Source organism: Bos mutus, chromosome 11, assembly GCF_027580195.1.
Source record: "Bos mutus isolate GX-2022 chromosome 11, NWIPB_WYAK_1.1, whole genome shotgun sequence".
In the NCBI taxonomy this organism is placed as follows: domain Eukaryota; kingdom Metazoa; phylum Chordata; class Mammalia; order Artiodactyla; family Bovidae; genus Bos; species Bos mutus.
Genome location: NC_091627.1, coordinates 11,454,211 through 11,471,238, shown reverse-complemented (window position 1 = coordinate 11,471,238; position 17,028 = coordinate 11,454,211). Strand labels below are relative to the sequence as shown.

The 17,028-nt window shown below is 41.7% G+C and overlaps 1 protein-coding gene across 1 annotated transcript in view; it reads right to left on the bottom strand.

The window, feature by feature from the left end:
* PSMB7 (proteasome 20S subunit beta 7) overlaps window positions 1-15,813 on the bottom strand; it is a 57,331-nt gene extending 41,518 nt beyond the window's left edge. The window contains exons 1-5 of the mRNA XM_005893063.2: window positions 15,662-15,813; window positions 15,120-15,213; window positions 14,264-14,361; window positions 12,935-13,075; window positions 6,953-7,068 (exon numbers count right to left, since the gene is read on the bottom strand). Coding sequence (XP_005893125.1) covers window positions 6,953-7,068; window positions 12,935-13,075; window positions 14,264-14,361; window positions 15,120-15,213; window positions 15,662-15,723 — 511 coding nt within the window. The 5' untranslated portion in view covers window positions 15,724-15,813. The remainder of the gene's footprint in view (window positions 1-6,952; window positions 7,069-12,934; window positions 13,076-14,263; window positions 14,362-15,119; window positions 15,214-15,661) is intronic.
* Between the last annotated feature and the right edge of the window lie 1,215 nt (window positions 15,814-17,028).

Here is a 17,028-nt window from a genome sequence, read left to right as displayed (position 1 = left end):
AACCTAAGGGGTACATTTTTCTTTTTTTGAGAATGGATCAAATCACATTTGGCCTGAACCACCTGCCACACACCACTCAGCAACAACCAAGCCAAGGGGGAAAAGCCACAGAGACCCGGGGTTCCCAAGCCAGACCACGCACCTCCAGGCTGTGTGACCTCGGCACACCTCTCTGAGCCTCAGTATCCTCATTCATAAAACAAGGATGATGGCAACCACCTCAGAGCAGTGCAAAGACTCTATCAGTAAAGGATCTCTCACAGCTGCCGGCACCGCAAGCGGGAAAGCTACCGGATGAACACAGCTATCATTACAGACGGCATCCTCCTCACAAGATAGGTTTTAGGACAGAAGCTGTCCGAGGGCCACACCATGAGGCGTTTGATGTCTTCTTCTCTTAAGCAAACCCTCAGGAAGGCGAGCCCTCAGCGAGGAGGCTCCTGGACCCGATGCTCAAGGAGCTGTGCCAGAAGGTTAAGAGATGCGCAAGACGAGACAGGTGTCTTCTGTTCCATGTAAATTAAGAGTAGCCTTCAGGCGCCTGGCTAGTCACCAATAGGCCCGTGGGTAGACAAAATTTAGACACCCCTGTCTTATGGGTAATTTGTAGCTTCCAGCTCTTACTGTCAAATAACTCAGGAAAAAAAAAAAAAAAAAAGATCCATTACAAAGCTCTCTTTTTATTTTTCATAATAAAAAACTTGGTACTTTCACTAAAACATGAGAATTTACACGAAATACTCATTTTCTCACTTACAGCACGCTTAGGGAAAGCCTCAGTCACCCAGGGAATGTTAACGCTCAGTGGGCACATTTCAGTTAGGAGGGCCTTCTATTTCATCTGTGGCTGGAGGTTTGCTTTGTAGCTCACCCAAAGTAAGTCACATGAATTAAGACAAAAACCACCACATTTTGGCATTTCTGGGGTTCTCTCTCAATATTGAACTCCCCATCTCCTCAAAAAAAAAAAAGAGAGAAGAAAGGAAAACAACAAACACCTCCACGGGAAGCCAGAACAACTCCTTCATCAGGAAGAAAGGCAGCCCAGCACAGCTCCCACCACAGGGAAAGAGGCGTCAAGCCCTGCTCAAAAGTGAACAATGGCTGAAAGAAACGAAGAGAATGACAAAGACAAAACCAGGACAGCACAAAAACTGTTATTTTATTTCACATTCTCTGATAAAAGGCTGCTCTTCACAATGGACTTGGATTAGAGAGAAACAAAATATAAAATTCATGTTGTCTTCGGATGGTAGAATTGTGTATAATTCTGAAAAGTTTCCTTTGATACTATAAAGCTGTTTCAGTAAATACTGTTTTTAATATGCAGGACAGAAAATCTTCACAAAGGGCAGTCAAAAATATGCCAAACAAATAAATGCCCCTGGGAATTTGTGTAAATATTTTTAGTATTCAGAAGCAAGGCTTAATAGCTTAATGAAGTAACATCTGTAAGATGATAAAAATCAAAGCAGCTGTGGTAAGCTCAGGCGTGCCTGGGCTGAAGGACAAGGGTTCAAATCTCAGCTTTGCTGCTCCCAGGCAGGGTGGTGACGGGCAGGCCAGTGAATCCAAGTTTCAGGTTTTGAGAGCATCCCTTGCAGGGAATTATAACTGAAAATAATGTGACAGCACCAGCAGACACTGGCACAGGGACACCTCCAAATAAGCTTTAAATTAAAATAATACAAAGCTAAAAAAAAAAAAGACCTATCATATATGCAATGCTTTGTACTGTTCTCTTACGGCCCAACTGGGGCCACGCCAACGGAACACAATCTAAACCAACCCTCCCCTGGGGCTCCATAACCTGTTCACAAACAACAAACAGCAGTTAAGGCTTCTAACACTAGGATTCATACATACACAACCACGTTAGAGAATCAGAACATTAACTCAACATCTAATAGTCACTGAATCACAGACTCTGGGAGTAAGACAGATTCTACTGACAGAGATCTCCGACTCTTGCAGGGGCAGGAAGGACAAGGGCTGGGACAGCAGAGGACGGACAAGGTTGAATCCTGGAATCAAGTTTCACACCAAGTGCCTGGAGACGGACTGAGGCAGCCTGAGGCAGTCGCGAGGGAAAGGCTTCTGGGTGAGGCCCTGGATGAGGAGTATGAACATTCAGAAAAGGCATTTCTGAAAGGAGGCAGCACGGCAGCAGTGGGGAGGAGCAGCTCACAGGAGGGCGCGGGGCCTGTTGCCACAAACGCCTGAGGTACAAGGGGAGGAGGAAGAGGAAATGAAACAGGAAAAAGGGTCCAGAGCCAGGCTGGAAGGGAGGTGACGCCAGCAGAGGAGCACTGAGGTCGAGAGCTGGGAAGGAACTGGCACTGAGGAGCACGGGAGAGGATGGTCAGAGACTGCAATGGGGCCAAGTGGCTGGTTTCTGAGCGGTCTCCAGGACAACCGTGGTCACCCCTGGACCCATCCACACTCTCAACATTTCCGGCCAGATGTTACCTCACTCAGCCTCCAGACTTCCCCATGCCAATCCTCCTTCCTAAGCCTGCCCCAACAACGAATCTTATCCTATCATCTCCTGCTTGAAACAGCAGACGGGAACGTCCACGACACAGACAACTCAGCCTGTACGATGGGACTCTCCGGACTTGCTCTCCAGCCGTGCCTCTCCTCCACCCTCCTGAAAGCCCAGACATCCTCATCCCTCCCTGTCTTTGCTTCTGCTGTGCCCCCCACATGGAGCACTCCCTTCACCCATCCAGCTAAACTCTGGCCTTTGACCATCCTGGTCCCTTACGCACCGCAGGGCCTGAAAAATCTTTCTCTGGCAGGTAGGGAGCAGGGTGGCAAATTCCTGGCTAATTCCTACTTACCATTCAGGTCTCAGTTTAAGAGCTACTTTTTCCCATCTTTCACCTACCAGACTGGCAAGAATACCCAAAGTAGGAGAACTTATAAGAGAAAGGCATTCTCACATTCTCCTGGTGGAATATAAATTACTGCTGCTGCTGCTAAGTCGCTTCAGTCGTGTCCGACTCTGTGCGACCCCAGAGACAGCAGCCCACCAGGCTCCCCGGTCCCTGGGATTCTCAAGGCAAGAACACTGGAGAGGGTTGCCATTTCCTTCTCCAATGCAGGAAAGTGAAAAGTGAAAGTGAAGTCGCTCAGTCGTGTCCGACTCTTCTGGACCCCATGGACTGCAGCCTACCAGGCCCCTCTGTCCATGGGATTTTCCAGGCGACAGTACTGGAGTGGGGTGCCATTGCCTTCTCCAGGAATATAAATTAGTGTTATCTTTTTGGAGGGCAGTTTGGCAACAGCTCTCAAAAGGTAAGATGCACTCACCTGTCACTTTTAGGGGCTGCCCAGAAGCTGTATTTCCTGTGTCTGGGGAACCCCACCACTCTAAGAACAGATGACTGAACTTTACCCACCATCAGCAATCTAGCGCCCACCCTTTCCTGAAGAAACTCTCTGACTGTGAGTGAGATGGCAGGAAGCCTCAGCTCTGGATGAGGCAGCCGGGGCAGCAGAGTGAGGAGAGAGCAGGCCTACGCCAGCCAGGCCAGCAGTGCTGTCTGCAGATTCTACCTTTGCCTGCAACGGGCCCACGCGGCAGCATGCTTTCTGATACTGTTCTCAGCCCCACACCCAGGTCTTGCCCTCCCAGCTATTCTGTGAGTCATCTACTATCCTTAAAAAAAAAATTCCTCCTTTCCTAAATCATCCAGTGATTCTAATGCTTTCAACAGAGAATTCTGAGCAACATGCATGCCCACCCTAATCCAGAAACTCCACTACCAGGAATTTATCAGATGTATTTATACAAGCTCACCAAGACACACACTCATCAACAGGACAAATGGTCACTTAAGTCCTGGTACAGACATACAGTACAATTCTAGGACAGTGTTATTATAGATTTGATATTGATCTATAGGCACTGATACAAAATTTTCTTTGAAACAAGTTAATAGGAATGGAACAATATTTACAGCATAACTTCAGCAGTGTATTTTTAATAGGAATACACAGATAGATAACAGATAATAGGGATCTATAAAGGTGGATCATAAAATGCCTCCTGAGAAAAAACACAGTAAACTCTTAACACTGGTTACTATGAAATAGGGACTTATCTTTCACATATTTTCCTGCACTTGAATGTTTGTCATGTTCATAAAGTACTTTTCATTTGAAAATGTTTTCCTGTCACTTGTCCAATAAGGACTTTCCAAATACCCATTATCCACATACTCCTTCCTGTTAGAAATTCTCCCTTATAATTTGTTCTTTTCCTCCAGGGCACTTAGCACAGCGCATTCTTTCAGATTAATGTGTATTTATTAATGTGTACTAGATTCCTGTCTAATTCCTGTCTCACACACAAGACTATAAGCCCTGAGGATAAGTGCTGTCCTGACCACTACTTTCCCAGTACCTAGCACATGCATGCTCAGTGGCTCAATCGTATCCAACTCTCAGAGACCCCAAGGATTGTAGCCCACCAGGCTCCTCTGCCCAGGAGATTTCCCAAGAAGAATACTGGAGCGGCTTGCCATTTCCCTCTCCAGAGGATCTTTCTGACCCAGGGACCAAACCCATGTCTCCTGCATCTCCTGCAAGGGCAGACAGATTCTCAACCACTTCGCCACCTGGGAAGCCCCCCGAGCACATAGTAGAGGCTAAATAAATTTCTAATAAATGAGTGAAAGTAACTTATCCTTCTTTTAAGATTCAGCTCAAGTGAAGTGAAGCTTTCTCTTCCAGTTTCCCCCTTGGGCCTCCACGGGCCTTTGTACCTACTGCCCTTGTCAGTTTATACATCTATCTTCCCCCTTTCACTGCGAGTATGTTGAGGGCAAGGATCCAGACATCCACTGCTCTGTGAAGCCTGCTACAGTGCTGTTACACAGAAGGCACTCAAGAAATAGTTGATAAATAAATGAACAGATGGGAACAAACAAACTAAACCTTAAAAGTAACAACTTACTTGTGTCTCTAAAATCGGATGTTACTGGTATCTTGCTCTTCTTAATCTTCTATGAAAGCAAAGCCAGACTATGGAGAGTGATGATTTCTAAGCAGAAGTGTGGAGCCGTCACCGTGGACTCACACTGGACTTGGAGGGAAGCAAGATCACTGGTGGCCAGGACAGAGCACTAAGTGGACTTGCAGGAATGAAATGAGCAGACACAAATCTGCTGTACTCACTTTCAACAACCTTTCCTAAGTTTGGGATGATGCTCATAAGACAAATTACTACAGTTCAAAAGCAACAGAAACCAACTCAATTTTCCCATCGTAAAAATGAAAAGGCCTTGTATCAATGTTAAATTTTCTGATTTTGATGATGTCATCAAGGTGATGTGAGGAAACATTCTAAAGGATTTTGAGGTAGAGGGTTATACTGTCCACAATTTATTCTCGAATGGTTACACACACACAAACACAAATAGTAAAAATCCACCAGAGAGCGAGCAAGAATGTGGTAAAATGTTAGGTGACAAAAATGAGTAAAGGGTATATATGACTATTCACTGTACATTCTTATTACCTTCTTGCAAGTGTGAAAATTCTTTTAATTAAAAAAAGAAGAAATGAAACTACTTAATAGAAAAGACTATTCCACCTTTACTACCATTTAAAGGCACCAGATGGGGAGAAATAAAAACAGTATCTTGATGGGGATAACAAATAAAATGGAACAAAGAATTCAAAACAATTCTAAAATTACTGTATCTTCATTTTAAAATAACTATTCCATATGGTATCTGGGGGCAAATCATTCTTCTCACAAACAGGGAACATCTGTTGTATACAAACCTCATAAGAGGCTTAAGTATTAAACGCAATGAAATAGCAAAGTCTCACACTAACAATTTTCAGACTATTCAAGGCAGCAGTTATCCCCGGCTCTGCAGAGCCAAGATACCAAGACAAAAAATGTGAGAGTTAAACAACATCTAGAAAAGCGCCGGTTACACATGGCCTGTTCAAATTAGATACATGCAATTTCACTCAGAAATTGAGCATGAGAGTTACATTCAAAAATCCCAACTCTTCTAATGTAATTTTAATCACTTTTTTTTTTAGTTATTAAAAAACAAATACTCATCTAGCATTTAGAGCTAAAATACAAATGTACCTAAAATGTGTAATGACCTAAAAAGTGTAGCTACTATTTGTAGAACCGGCACTGGGCCAGATGGTTTACATACATTATTTTTAATCATCGTAACCTGTACACATGGTGGGTATTATTGACACCATTTCAGAGTGAGGAAATCATGGTTCAGAGAGGAACCTTAAATGTCCAGGATCCCTCAGAGATTAAATGGCAAACAGAGACTCTGTCACTTAAAAACTCTCTGCACGTACCAGGCCTGTTCCCCCAAGGCAGGCCTCCAGTCTAGCCTTCCTTCTGCCTGGGAGCCCCTTCACTCAAACCTCACCTTCTTCACGAACCTACTGTAACCTTCCAGTTTAACAGTATTATCTGGCTTCCACCCCAACATTCTCAAGTCCCCTTACACTGCATTAATTTTTTTTTTAACTTTCTGTTTTGAGATAACTGTCAATTCACAGGCAGATGTAAGAAATAATAAACCAAGTTTTTGTACACCGTTAACTCAGTTTCCCCCAAAGGTAGTATCTCGCATAACCGTGGTATAATATCACTTATATTATGTTTTTTTCTCCTAGTATTTATTGCTGTCTAACATAAAGCTGTTGTTACTGTCTGTCCACTCCCACTAAAATATAAACTCCTTGTAGACAAGACATTTAGTCTAAATTTTGTTCACTGCTGTATCTCAAGCACACGAAACAGGCCTAATGCCCAGGAGGAAATCAACAGATGTTTGCAGAAGGAATCAAAGCACATTGTGCTGCCTCTTCTATCAGGAAATAAACCAGCTCTTTTAGAAACTACTTTGGTAAATAAGAGGATTCTGAAACATCAGGGAAACATTACACTCACCCATGGTGACATAAGGCAACTTATCAGTTGATCCATGAGGATAGATGCTGTAGAGGTGAGGTCCAGTAACATCTACTCCCCCCAAAACTAGGGCTGCACCAATGTAACCTTGATACCTGATGATCAGAGCATGCATAAGAAAAAAAAAAAAAAATGAGTTTACATTGCTTCACTGTAAGTTATTCAAAAGCTGCATGAGAAGTCAGACAACAAAAAGTTTTTCTTTCACTACTATTGCTTCATTAAATAGCTACTGTTCTGATGGGGAAAAAATACGGAATGGAGCAAACATACCTGAACATCTATCAGTCAAAAAAACTGTAAATTGTATGAAGCACCCATGTGCTGTACATCATCTCTGCCTCACAACCCCCTTCAAAAGAAGACACTATAGTTCTTATTGTAGAGAAGGAGAAACCAACCCAAAGACATTAGGAAGTCTCAGAGCCAAGCGTGGCTTACTCCGAAGACCACGAACACCCCTCCCATCAGACCTCTGTGATTCGCAAATAAGGTCCCTTCCAAGTCAATACTGAATTGTCGCTAAACTAAAACTGTTCAAATTATCAACCTCACCACAGGAAAATCACTTATGTCAAAATACCTTTCCCTTGAATAAATCCACAAAATTATGGCAGATAAGAGCTCATACTGAGTAAAAGAAATAAGTATTTCATTATGCAGGGAAGTGAACCATGAAATAACTCCATGACAGTTTATAAACCCATTGCTACTGTCCACAGTTTAAAGTCATCTCTCTCAGGAACATGGGAGAGACATTTTCCACCAGACCCCATCTGTTTAATTCTGCACATATTTGCTCCTTTGGACCCTCTACTTGGTTTGTTTTACACTTCTATAGATTTCTTTCCCTATATATGGATCAATTTTTTTTCCATTAGAACTGCTATACTGGATAAACATGCTGGATTTAAAGTTCTCCAGTGTAAGCCTTTTGGAGAAGGCAATGGCACCCCACTCCAGCACTCTTGCCTGGAAAATCCCATGGGCGGAAGAGCCTGGTAGGCTGCAGTCCATGGGGTTGCGAAGAGTCGGACACGACTGAGCGACTTCACTTTCACTTTTCACTTTCATGCATTGGAGAGGGAAATGGCAACCCACTCCAGTGTTCTTGCCTGGAGAATCCCAGGGATGGGGGAGCCTGGTGGGCTGCTGTCTATGGGGTCACACCAAGTTGGACACGACTGAAGCGACTTAGCAGCAGCAGCAGCAGTTTAAGCCTTTAGCTCTTTGGGAAGAAAAATGAAACTAAAATATGCTGAATTTGCCTGATGATACAATCATTAAAATTGATACAAATAAATTAACACAAAAACCAAAGTCCTAATTTTAGATTGTCTGAGACACAGTTACCCATCAGGAAGTGTTCTAGGTCAAGTCCAATACTTCCTGTGTCCCTTGATTACCAATACATTACTTCAAATCTTCCATTTATAAGTGAAAAAATAAAAAGCAGGGAAGGATTTTAGAAGCAGTCTCAAGAGGGAAGACAGGCCCAGATAGGGGAAGAAATTGGTCCTAAGCCACATGAGCTGGCAGCAGGTTCAAGAGTAGATCTCGGAACTCTGGGATAAGAAGTCAGAGAATCACCAGACCCACCACTCCCACCCCAGCCCAGTGCTTGATCCATATATACATATATATATATATATATATATATATATCCAAACAGACTGTTTAGTTAAAGTCAATAATAACCAGCTAGTTCCCTTCCAAGCTAAAACATAATCTGCTTGATGCCTTTAAAAGAGTCTAAGCTATTTTGGCAAGTCAATGAAATCCTTAAAAATTGATCCAGAAATTCTATTTCCAGGAATCTAATTCTAAAGATATAAAAGGACAAATATGCAGAAATGAATTCATAAGAATGTTTACTGCAGTAACTGTTTATGATGCTAGAAAAGTGGAAACAGTCAGAACTACCTAAACTAATACAGCTAGCTATACAACAGAACACTACATAATCATTAAAAATCAGGACCCGTTTTTCACACACAACTGATGGTAGTATAACTTAGAACAATCTCTCAGCTACAATTTTGGCAATATGTATTAAAATGTTAAATGTTCCTATCTTTGACCCAGCAATTCCATTTCTAGGAATTTATTTTAGAATATAGCCTAAAGAATTAATAACACAAGCACCTAAAGATTCTACACTCCAAAGGATCCACAGAATACCTTATAATTAAACATCTTAAAACAGGCAATATTGTTACTCTTTAAAAATTGGTTAATAATACAGATTACTGTGATCCAACAAAAATTAAGATGTTGCTCAATGGCTCTTAAATTTTTATGGGGCATAGACCCCTCTAAAAGAGTGATTAAAACTGTGGAATCCTCACCCACAACAAGTGTACACAGATGTTTTTCACTCTTTCAGGAGAGTTACAGGTCTATAGACTCCTCCACAGGCTCAAAGTAAAATCCCTAGATGCTGAGCTAGCTCATCTACTGATGGGAACAATACCATAATACACTATTATGTGAACAAGGCCAGTTACAAAATAACACAGAGCAGTATTCCACTTTTGCAAACACATATATGAGCATGTGTATATGCAGAGTATGCTGCTGCTACTGCTGATGCTAAGTCGCTTCAGTCGTGTCCGACTCTGTGCGACCCCATAAACGGCAGCCCACCAGGCTCCCCCGTCCCTGGGATTCTCCAGGCAAGAACACTGGAGTGGGTTGCCATTTCCTTCTCCAATGCATGAAAGTGAAAAGTGAAAGGGAAAGTCGCTCAGTCGTGTCCGACTCTTAGCGACCCCATGGACTGCAGCCCACCAGACTTCTCCATCCATGGGGTTTTCCAGGCAAGAGTACTGGAGTGGGTGCTATTGAAAAGGTCTCAAAAAGCAGATCTCAAAGTTTCATAGTACATGTGCTTCAGTGGCAGAATGTCAGTTGAAATCTATTTCCTTCCTGTCACATTTGTTCAGTGTCTGAATTTTTTACAATGATCATACATTACTTTTATAATAACTTATGAAAAAAAGATTATTTTCTTTTTGAAATATTCCAACATGGAAATTACTCAAGATGCACTCGTAGGTGAAAAGATCAGGTTATATTACCAACATAACCTACAGACAGAAAGCACAACTGGGATCCCATTCTGGTAGAACAAAATATGTATTATTAAACATGGAAAAACCCTGAAGAGTGTACATTAACCTGTTAGCATCAACTGCTTATGCGTGGTAGAAATTCAGATAATTTCTGTTTTTTTTTTTTTTATCTATCTAAACATATATTAGCTTTTTTACTGTGAACATGCACTTACGGAAAGAAAGACAGAAGGAATGATCAAATGAATGGACAAACAAACAAAAAGATTAGAAGCATTAATGTATATACAAAGCCAAAATGTGATTCTCCCTAAATGGCAAAGTTTTAATTTTTTCTTTGGGCTTTTCAGTATTTTCAAAATTTTCTACAATGGATATACATATCTTTTGTTAAGGGGGGGCAAAAAGTACAATAAGTTTTTAAAGCCTCTGCATATTCAAATAGTTTCCAGAATATAGACTAGTATATCAAACATTTCTGATAGACTCAATAAGAAGGTTCCATATTCAGAAGGAACAAGTATCATTTACATCTTCTACATCTAGTCAACGAAGAAAAATAAAACTACTGTTTAAGTAAGGAAAAAGATGCTCACTTCTGTTTATCAAACCCTCTTTTCTCACTGATTCACATACAAGAAAATGGATTATTTAGGAGGAAAAAAATAGCAATAAGAGTACACCCTGTACTCTATTTCAGCCTCTGAATGAGGATCTGTGTATCAGGCCCTGTACAAGGCACTGCATAAGCTTGGTTCTTTATTCATTTCCTCCCCAAAAGTTAGAGAAACAGAACTATTATCCACATTTTATTGAGGTAGAAACTGAGGCTAAGAAGAGTGAAGTGAACAGGCTAATGTCACACAATGTAAGCACTGTAGACAAGATTTGAAGCAACGTTCTAAAGTCAAAATCTATGCTTTTTTCCCCCCCATACTAGTGACTCACTTTATGTAACTAGAAAAAATGTCAAAAGACAGAACCATAATGATCCTGGCATAAATTTTTAAGTTTTCTTCTCAAAACTCTGATAAAATTCAACTTTTACACAGTATGTTAACCAAAAGATCAAACACTGAAACAAGAGATTTTAGAATTTCTGAAACATTCTAAAGAGATCAACAGAAACATCTAGCTAGATTTAGCTAAATGCTTTAAATGACATTGCAAGCAATCTTGAAATAGGCTACTTACTGTAATTTTACAAGCTTAAAAATTGTTTTAAATGTAATGCACCACACAAACCACAAGAGGGAGCTTTGCATTTAAAATCAAAATCACAAGTGTCCAGTTATCCTAACAACAGATGTACTTTAACAAGTTTTCACACTGTCCTGGAAGAATCTGATAGGTGATAATTCTTTAGTATTAGGATGATGATTACATACATAAACAAATGGAAATTGCTGACATAAAGACTCAGTACAGTCAGGGTAGGAACTGGATAAGTATGACTAGGCTTCCTGCCATATGACTCATAAAGCCTGCTATCTTCCACTGCATAAAGCGGGAATTATTCCACTGGCCTTGCTGCACAGCTACATTAAACCTCATGTCCACTTACTGAGGGCCCAGGGCCATGAAGACGAAGACCTGCAAATTCACGGGAAGGCACAGGCAGATAAGAAATAGGGAAATGAACCACAAGGACTGACATACCAGAACACACGCTCTCACTTCTAAAGGCAACAAGAGCCAATCAGTCCCAGATTACAGCCCACTTTATATGAGATTTTATCGGGAAAAAAAAAAAAGCTGGAAATCCATATTTTAAATTCAAAGCTCCCAATTTATAATTATTTGCCACTACTTTTTAAATACACTATGTGACCCAAATGAAATTTCTCTACAAGCTGAATATGGCCTGTGAGCTGCCAGCTTACAATCTTTGCTCTCTGTTCCTGCCCCCCTTTAAAAAGTCTTATGTAGGTTGCTTCATGAATGATGAGGGCCAGAATAAAGGCCTCTGATCAACTTTTCAAAAAATTTTTAAAAGGCATCAAGGTGTCCCTTCTATAAAGAAGGAAGAGGAGAGAATTTGTTAAAGGTAAGGCAGGCACAAAATGAGAAACCAGTGTTACAACTCAGGACTAAATGCCTCGGCTATTTCCTAAGCATTATTATATACCACACTGCCTCTCTTCTCTTTATGAGAGCAAATGAAAAATGGACTTAAAATGTGAAAAGTGTCTAGACCTATACAAACACAAAGTGATGGTGTGACTATTAAGGACTAAAGAGAAACAAAACTACTAAGAGGGACTCTCTATGGGAGTCAGTAGGGAGGGAAGGTTAAGGGCAGGCAAATGACTGCACCTCTTTAAAGTCTCAGTTCGTTCACTTATAATTAGAGATGTTAACAGCCCAATCGCGGAGCTAAAAGGATAAAGTGAGCTCATGCATAAAGCACTTAGCACACAGCCTGGCACAAACAACTAAATGTTGGTTGATATTCATACTATTATACCCACTCACAGCTAACTACAAATTGTCCCTTTTCATTTCACTGTTACCTTGCCCCTAAAAGAGGGAGAGGAAATAATCATTTGTGCATGTTCACAAGATGAACTTAAAGGTTCCTTCCAGCTCTACCTTTCTAAGAACAAAAAAGGTTTTTGTATCCAGCAATACCCTAAGCCTCAGGAAATTATTCCATTGGTCACATGTGATTCATTTATCGAAAAAAAAAAAAAAAAAAACAGACCCCATAAATTCAAATACATTATCAAAAGCCTTATGAAATTAAAGTGGCTTTTCAGCAACAACTGATTTCTGGATTAAATGTGTATTTCTGAATGCTTTTTCTCTAGCTTCCAGGGCTCCCTTGGCTGAAAACCTAAGACATGAGAAAAAGATGCTTATAGAAATCCCCATCCTGAAACCTTACCTGAAAAGCATCTGCTTCAGCATCCGGTTGGCCGTCACAACTCTGGGAAGGCGGCCAGTGGAAAGGGAATGGAGCTCCAAGTTGGAAGAAATAAGCTGGGTTGTCATGTCTGTGTCCGCTGCTGTCCCAGCACCACAACAACTAAAAAATACAATTAGAAGCAGTGTGGCTGAAATTTAATTACCAAAGGGCTCAATTAGAAGTGGAGCTTCTTGGACAACATCCACAAAGGTGAGGGACATAGACAGATGTTTTTCAGTAAACATGCACTGTTACTACGCTAACCAATCTTAAATAAACATAAAATTAAAAGTGCACATCTAATTACATGTAAATATATTTTCTGTAGCGCAACGGAACCTTTCAAATCATTAGTTTCTATGTTAACAGTGTGCATTTTATGGATCTAAGAAAACACTCAAGTTGTACAAAAGAGTAAGGAATGTTAAAAGTCTTACAGTTTACATCTACCAAATATCTACTACTAGGTACCAGTCATTCCAAAGTGTTGAGGATAAAGAAAATATGACACAGTAACAGCACTTGATTTCAAAGTTGAGTATAAGAGACATACACTACAATATAGTAGCACAGGTAGAAAATGCCATAGGAAATTGGAGGAAAGAGCAATTCTGATCTTCGAGGTTTCATTTGAGCTGGATTTGGAAGGAGAGAATAAAAACACTATACAAACAGAGAAGAAAGAGTATTTCTAAGCAGAGGGGCTCCAAAAGCACGGGTAAAACAGCTTGAACATGAGAAGAACAGGGACATGAAGGAGATAGAGACAGTCCAGGTATAACTGGAACATAGGGTGATAGCAGCTAAATAGGATGAAAAGATAATCTTTTTGTGAAATCATACATGACTTTTAATATCATACTAGAGTTTCAATTTTATCCTGAAAGCGGTGTGAAATGTGAAAAATCTCTTGAAAAAATTTTAAAGAGGAAAGGGAGATCTATGAGATCTGTGTTTTACAAAACCCAATATGGCAGAAAAGTGAACAATAGAGAAAAGACCAAAAGCAGAGGGACCATTTAAATGACAACTGCAATAGTCCAGCTGAGAAAAAAGAATTCAAACCAAGGCCTCAGTAGAAGGATAGGAGGGAGTGGATTCAAAATGCACACAAAAGGCAGAACTGGGTCAAAACTGAACTAAAGCAAAAAGAGAGCTAGAAGATAACTAGTTTATGTCGACGGAAATGCCATTTAAGGGAGACAGAAAGAAAATACAGACTGAACAACAGGTTTTATTAAGAAACAGTAAATGCAATTTTACCCCTGATATGTTTACAAATGAGTTATTCAACTAATCAATACTTACTAAATGTTAGGAGATATGAAGTGTATTTTTGAACAGTTCTTGTCTGCAACAACCATCCCTTCAGTTGCCCTTGTATCTGCTCCAAGAACTATGCCATCCTGTTTTTTAAAAATATATACTTTTAAACAACTTCACATATACAAACAGTCCTCTAGTTCAGGAAAAACAATACTGACCACACCCTGCTCCCTGAACCACTCCCCCCACCCACTGAAATATTGTGCTATACTTTCAGCATTCAAGAAAAGGCTTATTAATAAGCATTACTGGTTGAACCCTCAGTAGACAGTAGAACTATCATTTCTGTTTTTAAATGAGGCTCAGAGATTCAGTAAATTCCTTACAAATCACGGAGCCAATATGAGAAAAGTCTGGATTAAGATGCAGAAATCCTTCCATTAAATTAGCCAGGTCTGTCCATTTCTTTTTTAAAGATGTCACTCTTAATCTCTAACAACAACAACCAGTTATCTCTTTTGACCCTTACAACAATTTAGATCAGGAGTTATTATGGCCACCTGGACGGGAAAGTGTGGTTGCGAGAACGAAAGTGACCTGCACAAAGTTAGAAGCAACAAAAAAAGGCTAAACAGTTAAACAAATCTCGTTTCTCCCACTACATCATTCTGTTTCCTCAAATAGTAACGTTAAGACAGAAAACTGGCTTCCTATCGAAAACTGCAAAGCGAGGTAAGAATATAAATTGTCGATAAGTGCACAAAAAACTGACACTCTCTCCTAAAAGACCTCTTCCTGATGTAGCAGGCTGTAAGATGTGCCCTTCCTCACACAGCCCAGAGAAGTAAGAGAGACCAGGCGGCCTGGTTCCTGCTGCTCTCAGCCAGCTCCGGCTTACCTTATAGACCACACCTGCGATGGTCGTCCCAGTTTTCCGGGCCGTTGGAAGCTTGTACCCTTTTTTTGCAAAATCGGCTTCCAAGACAGCATTTCTAAGAGCAAATGAGAGAATAAAGCGTTGAAGGCCAGGACCACATTGTGCCGCACCGGCAGGAAGAGTATCTAATAGGGAGCTCAGGAGAAGGAAAAACGACTAGCATTTGCTTTCGCGCCCATATGTTGGCTGGTTCCCCCCCACCCCCACCCCAAAAGAGGGCTGTCCCGATTTACTGCGAATAGAGTGTCTGAGAGGACCTGCACCACGCCTAAGGAGACGGAGATGGAGGGTGTCCCGGTGCGCTGGGAAAGTGGACGAGCGGACCCGGCCTCAAGAGAAAGCCACGCTCAGGCCCAGATTCCCCTGAGTCACAGGGGCCGCGGGCCGCGGGCCCCTTCTGTCCACCCTTCCTTCGGACTTCCTGGCCCAGACCGCAGCCCAACTGCGACCCCGACACCACACTCCTACTCCCGCCCTGAACCCGGCCCCGGGCAAGGCCACACCTTCGGCAGTTATCGAAAGAGAAACCTCCAACCGGTGGCTCATACACTGACACAGCCGCCATCTTCCCGAAAAAGTACTTCCAGGCCGGGGCGGGAGCCAACAAAATGAACAAATCACTTCCGGCGCCACCGGCGAGCTAGAGCTGAACGGGCGGAGCAAATTCCGTGCTTGGGCGATTGATCTTAGAGGTACGGGCTCCTAGAGGAGCCTGGAGATGTTTGGAGTAGAGCGCCTCAAGTAGAGTGGAGGAGAAACTGACGCCCGGAGTAGGGGGAAAGGACTTTTTATCTAAGGTGGACACGCCACAGACCCGGCATCCTGCGGTGTCTACGGCAAATTCGATCATGGGGATTCAGAGACAAGCACACCCAGTTTCCAATTTCTCACTAGACAAATTTCCACAGCCCCACCGCCTCCTTGCAACTCTGAATTTGTTTCCTCTGCTGTCAAGTGGGGAAAACAGCTGCCTAAAAAGGTTACTGTGAAATAAAAAAGAAGCCTGGAAAAAAAAACTGCTTAACATCATTAGTCATTAGAAATCACAGTGCGATACCATTGCACACCCACTAAGATGTTGATAATCAAAAAGACAGAAAATAACAAGTGTTGACAGGGATGAGGGAAAACGGGAACCCTCATATGTGCCTGGTGCAGTTGTCCAGAAAACAATTTGGCAGTTTCCCCCCCCGCAACACACACACGGAATTAAACATAGACATAGCAATTGTCTCTTAGGTATATATCCAAAAGAACTGGAAACAGATGTTCACAAAAACTTGTACACAAATGTTTATAGCAGCATTATTCATAATAGCCAAATAATGGAAACAATCCAAATGTCCATCAACTTGATGAGTGGATAAGCAAAATGTGGTACATCAGTGCTACAGAATATTATTCATCCATTAAAAGAAATGAAGCATTGACACATGCTACAACCGAGATGAACTTAGAAAACATGGTACTAAATGAAAGAAGCCGGACACAAAAAGCACATATAGTATGGTTCCATTGCTATGACATGTCCTCACTAGACAAATTCATACAGCCAGATAGTAGATTAGTGGTCACTGGGAGATGGGCCGGGGCTCCCCAGGTGGCTCAGTGGTAAGGAATCTGCCTATTCAGGAGACACAGGAGACTCAGGTTCCGTCCCTGGGTGGAGGAGATCCCCTGGAGAAGGAAATGGCAACCCACTCCAGTATTCTTGCCTGAAAAACCCCACGGACAGAGGAGCCTGGCGGGCTGCGGTCCACGGGATCGCAGAGTCGGACACAACTGAGCACAAGGAGACGGTGCAGGAGGAGAAAATGGGGAGTGACTGTCTGATGGATACTGAGTCTCTTTTTGGGATGATGACAATGTT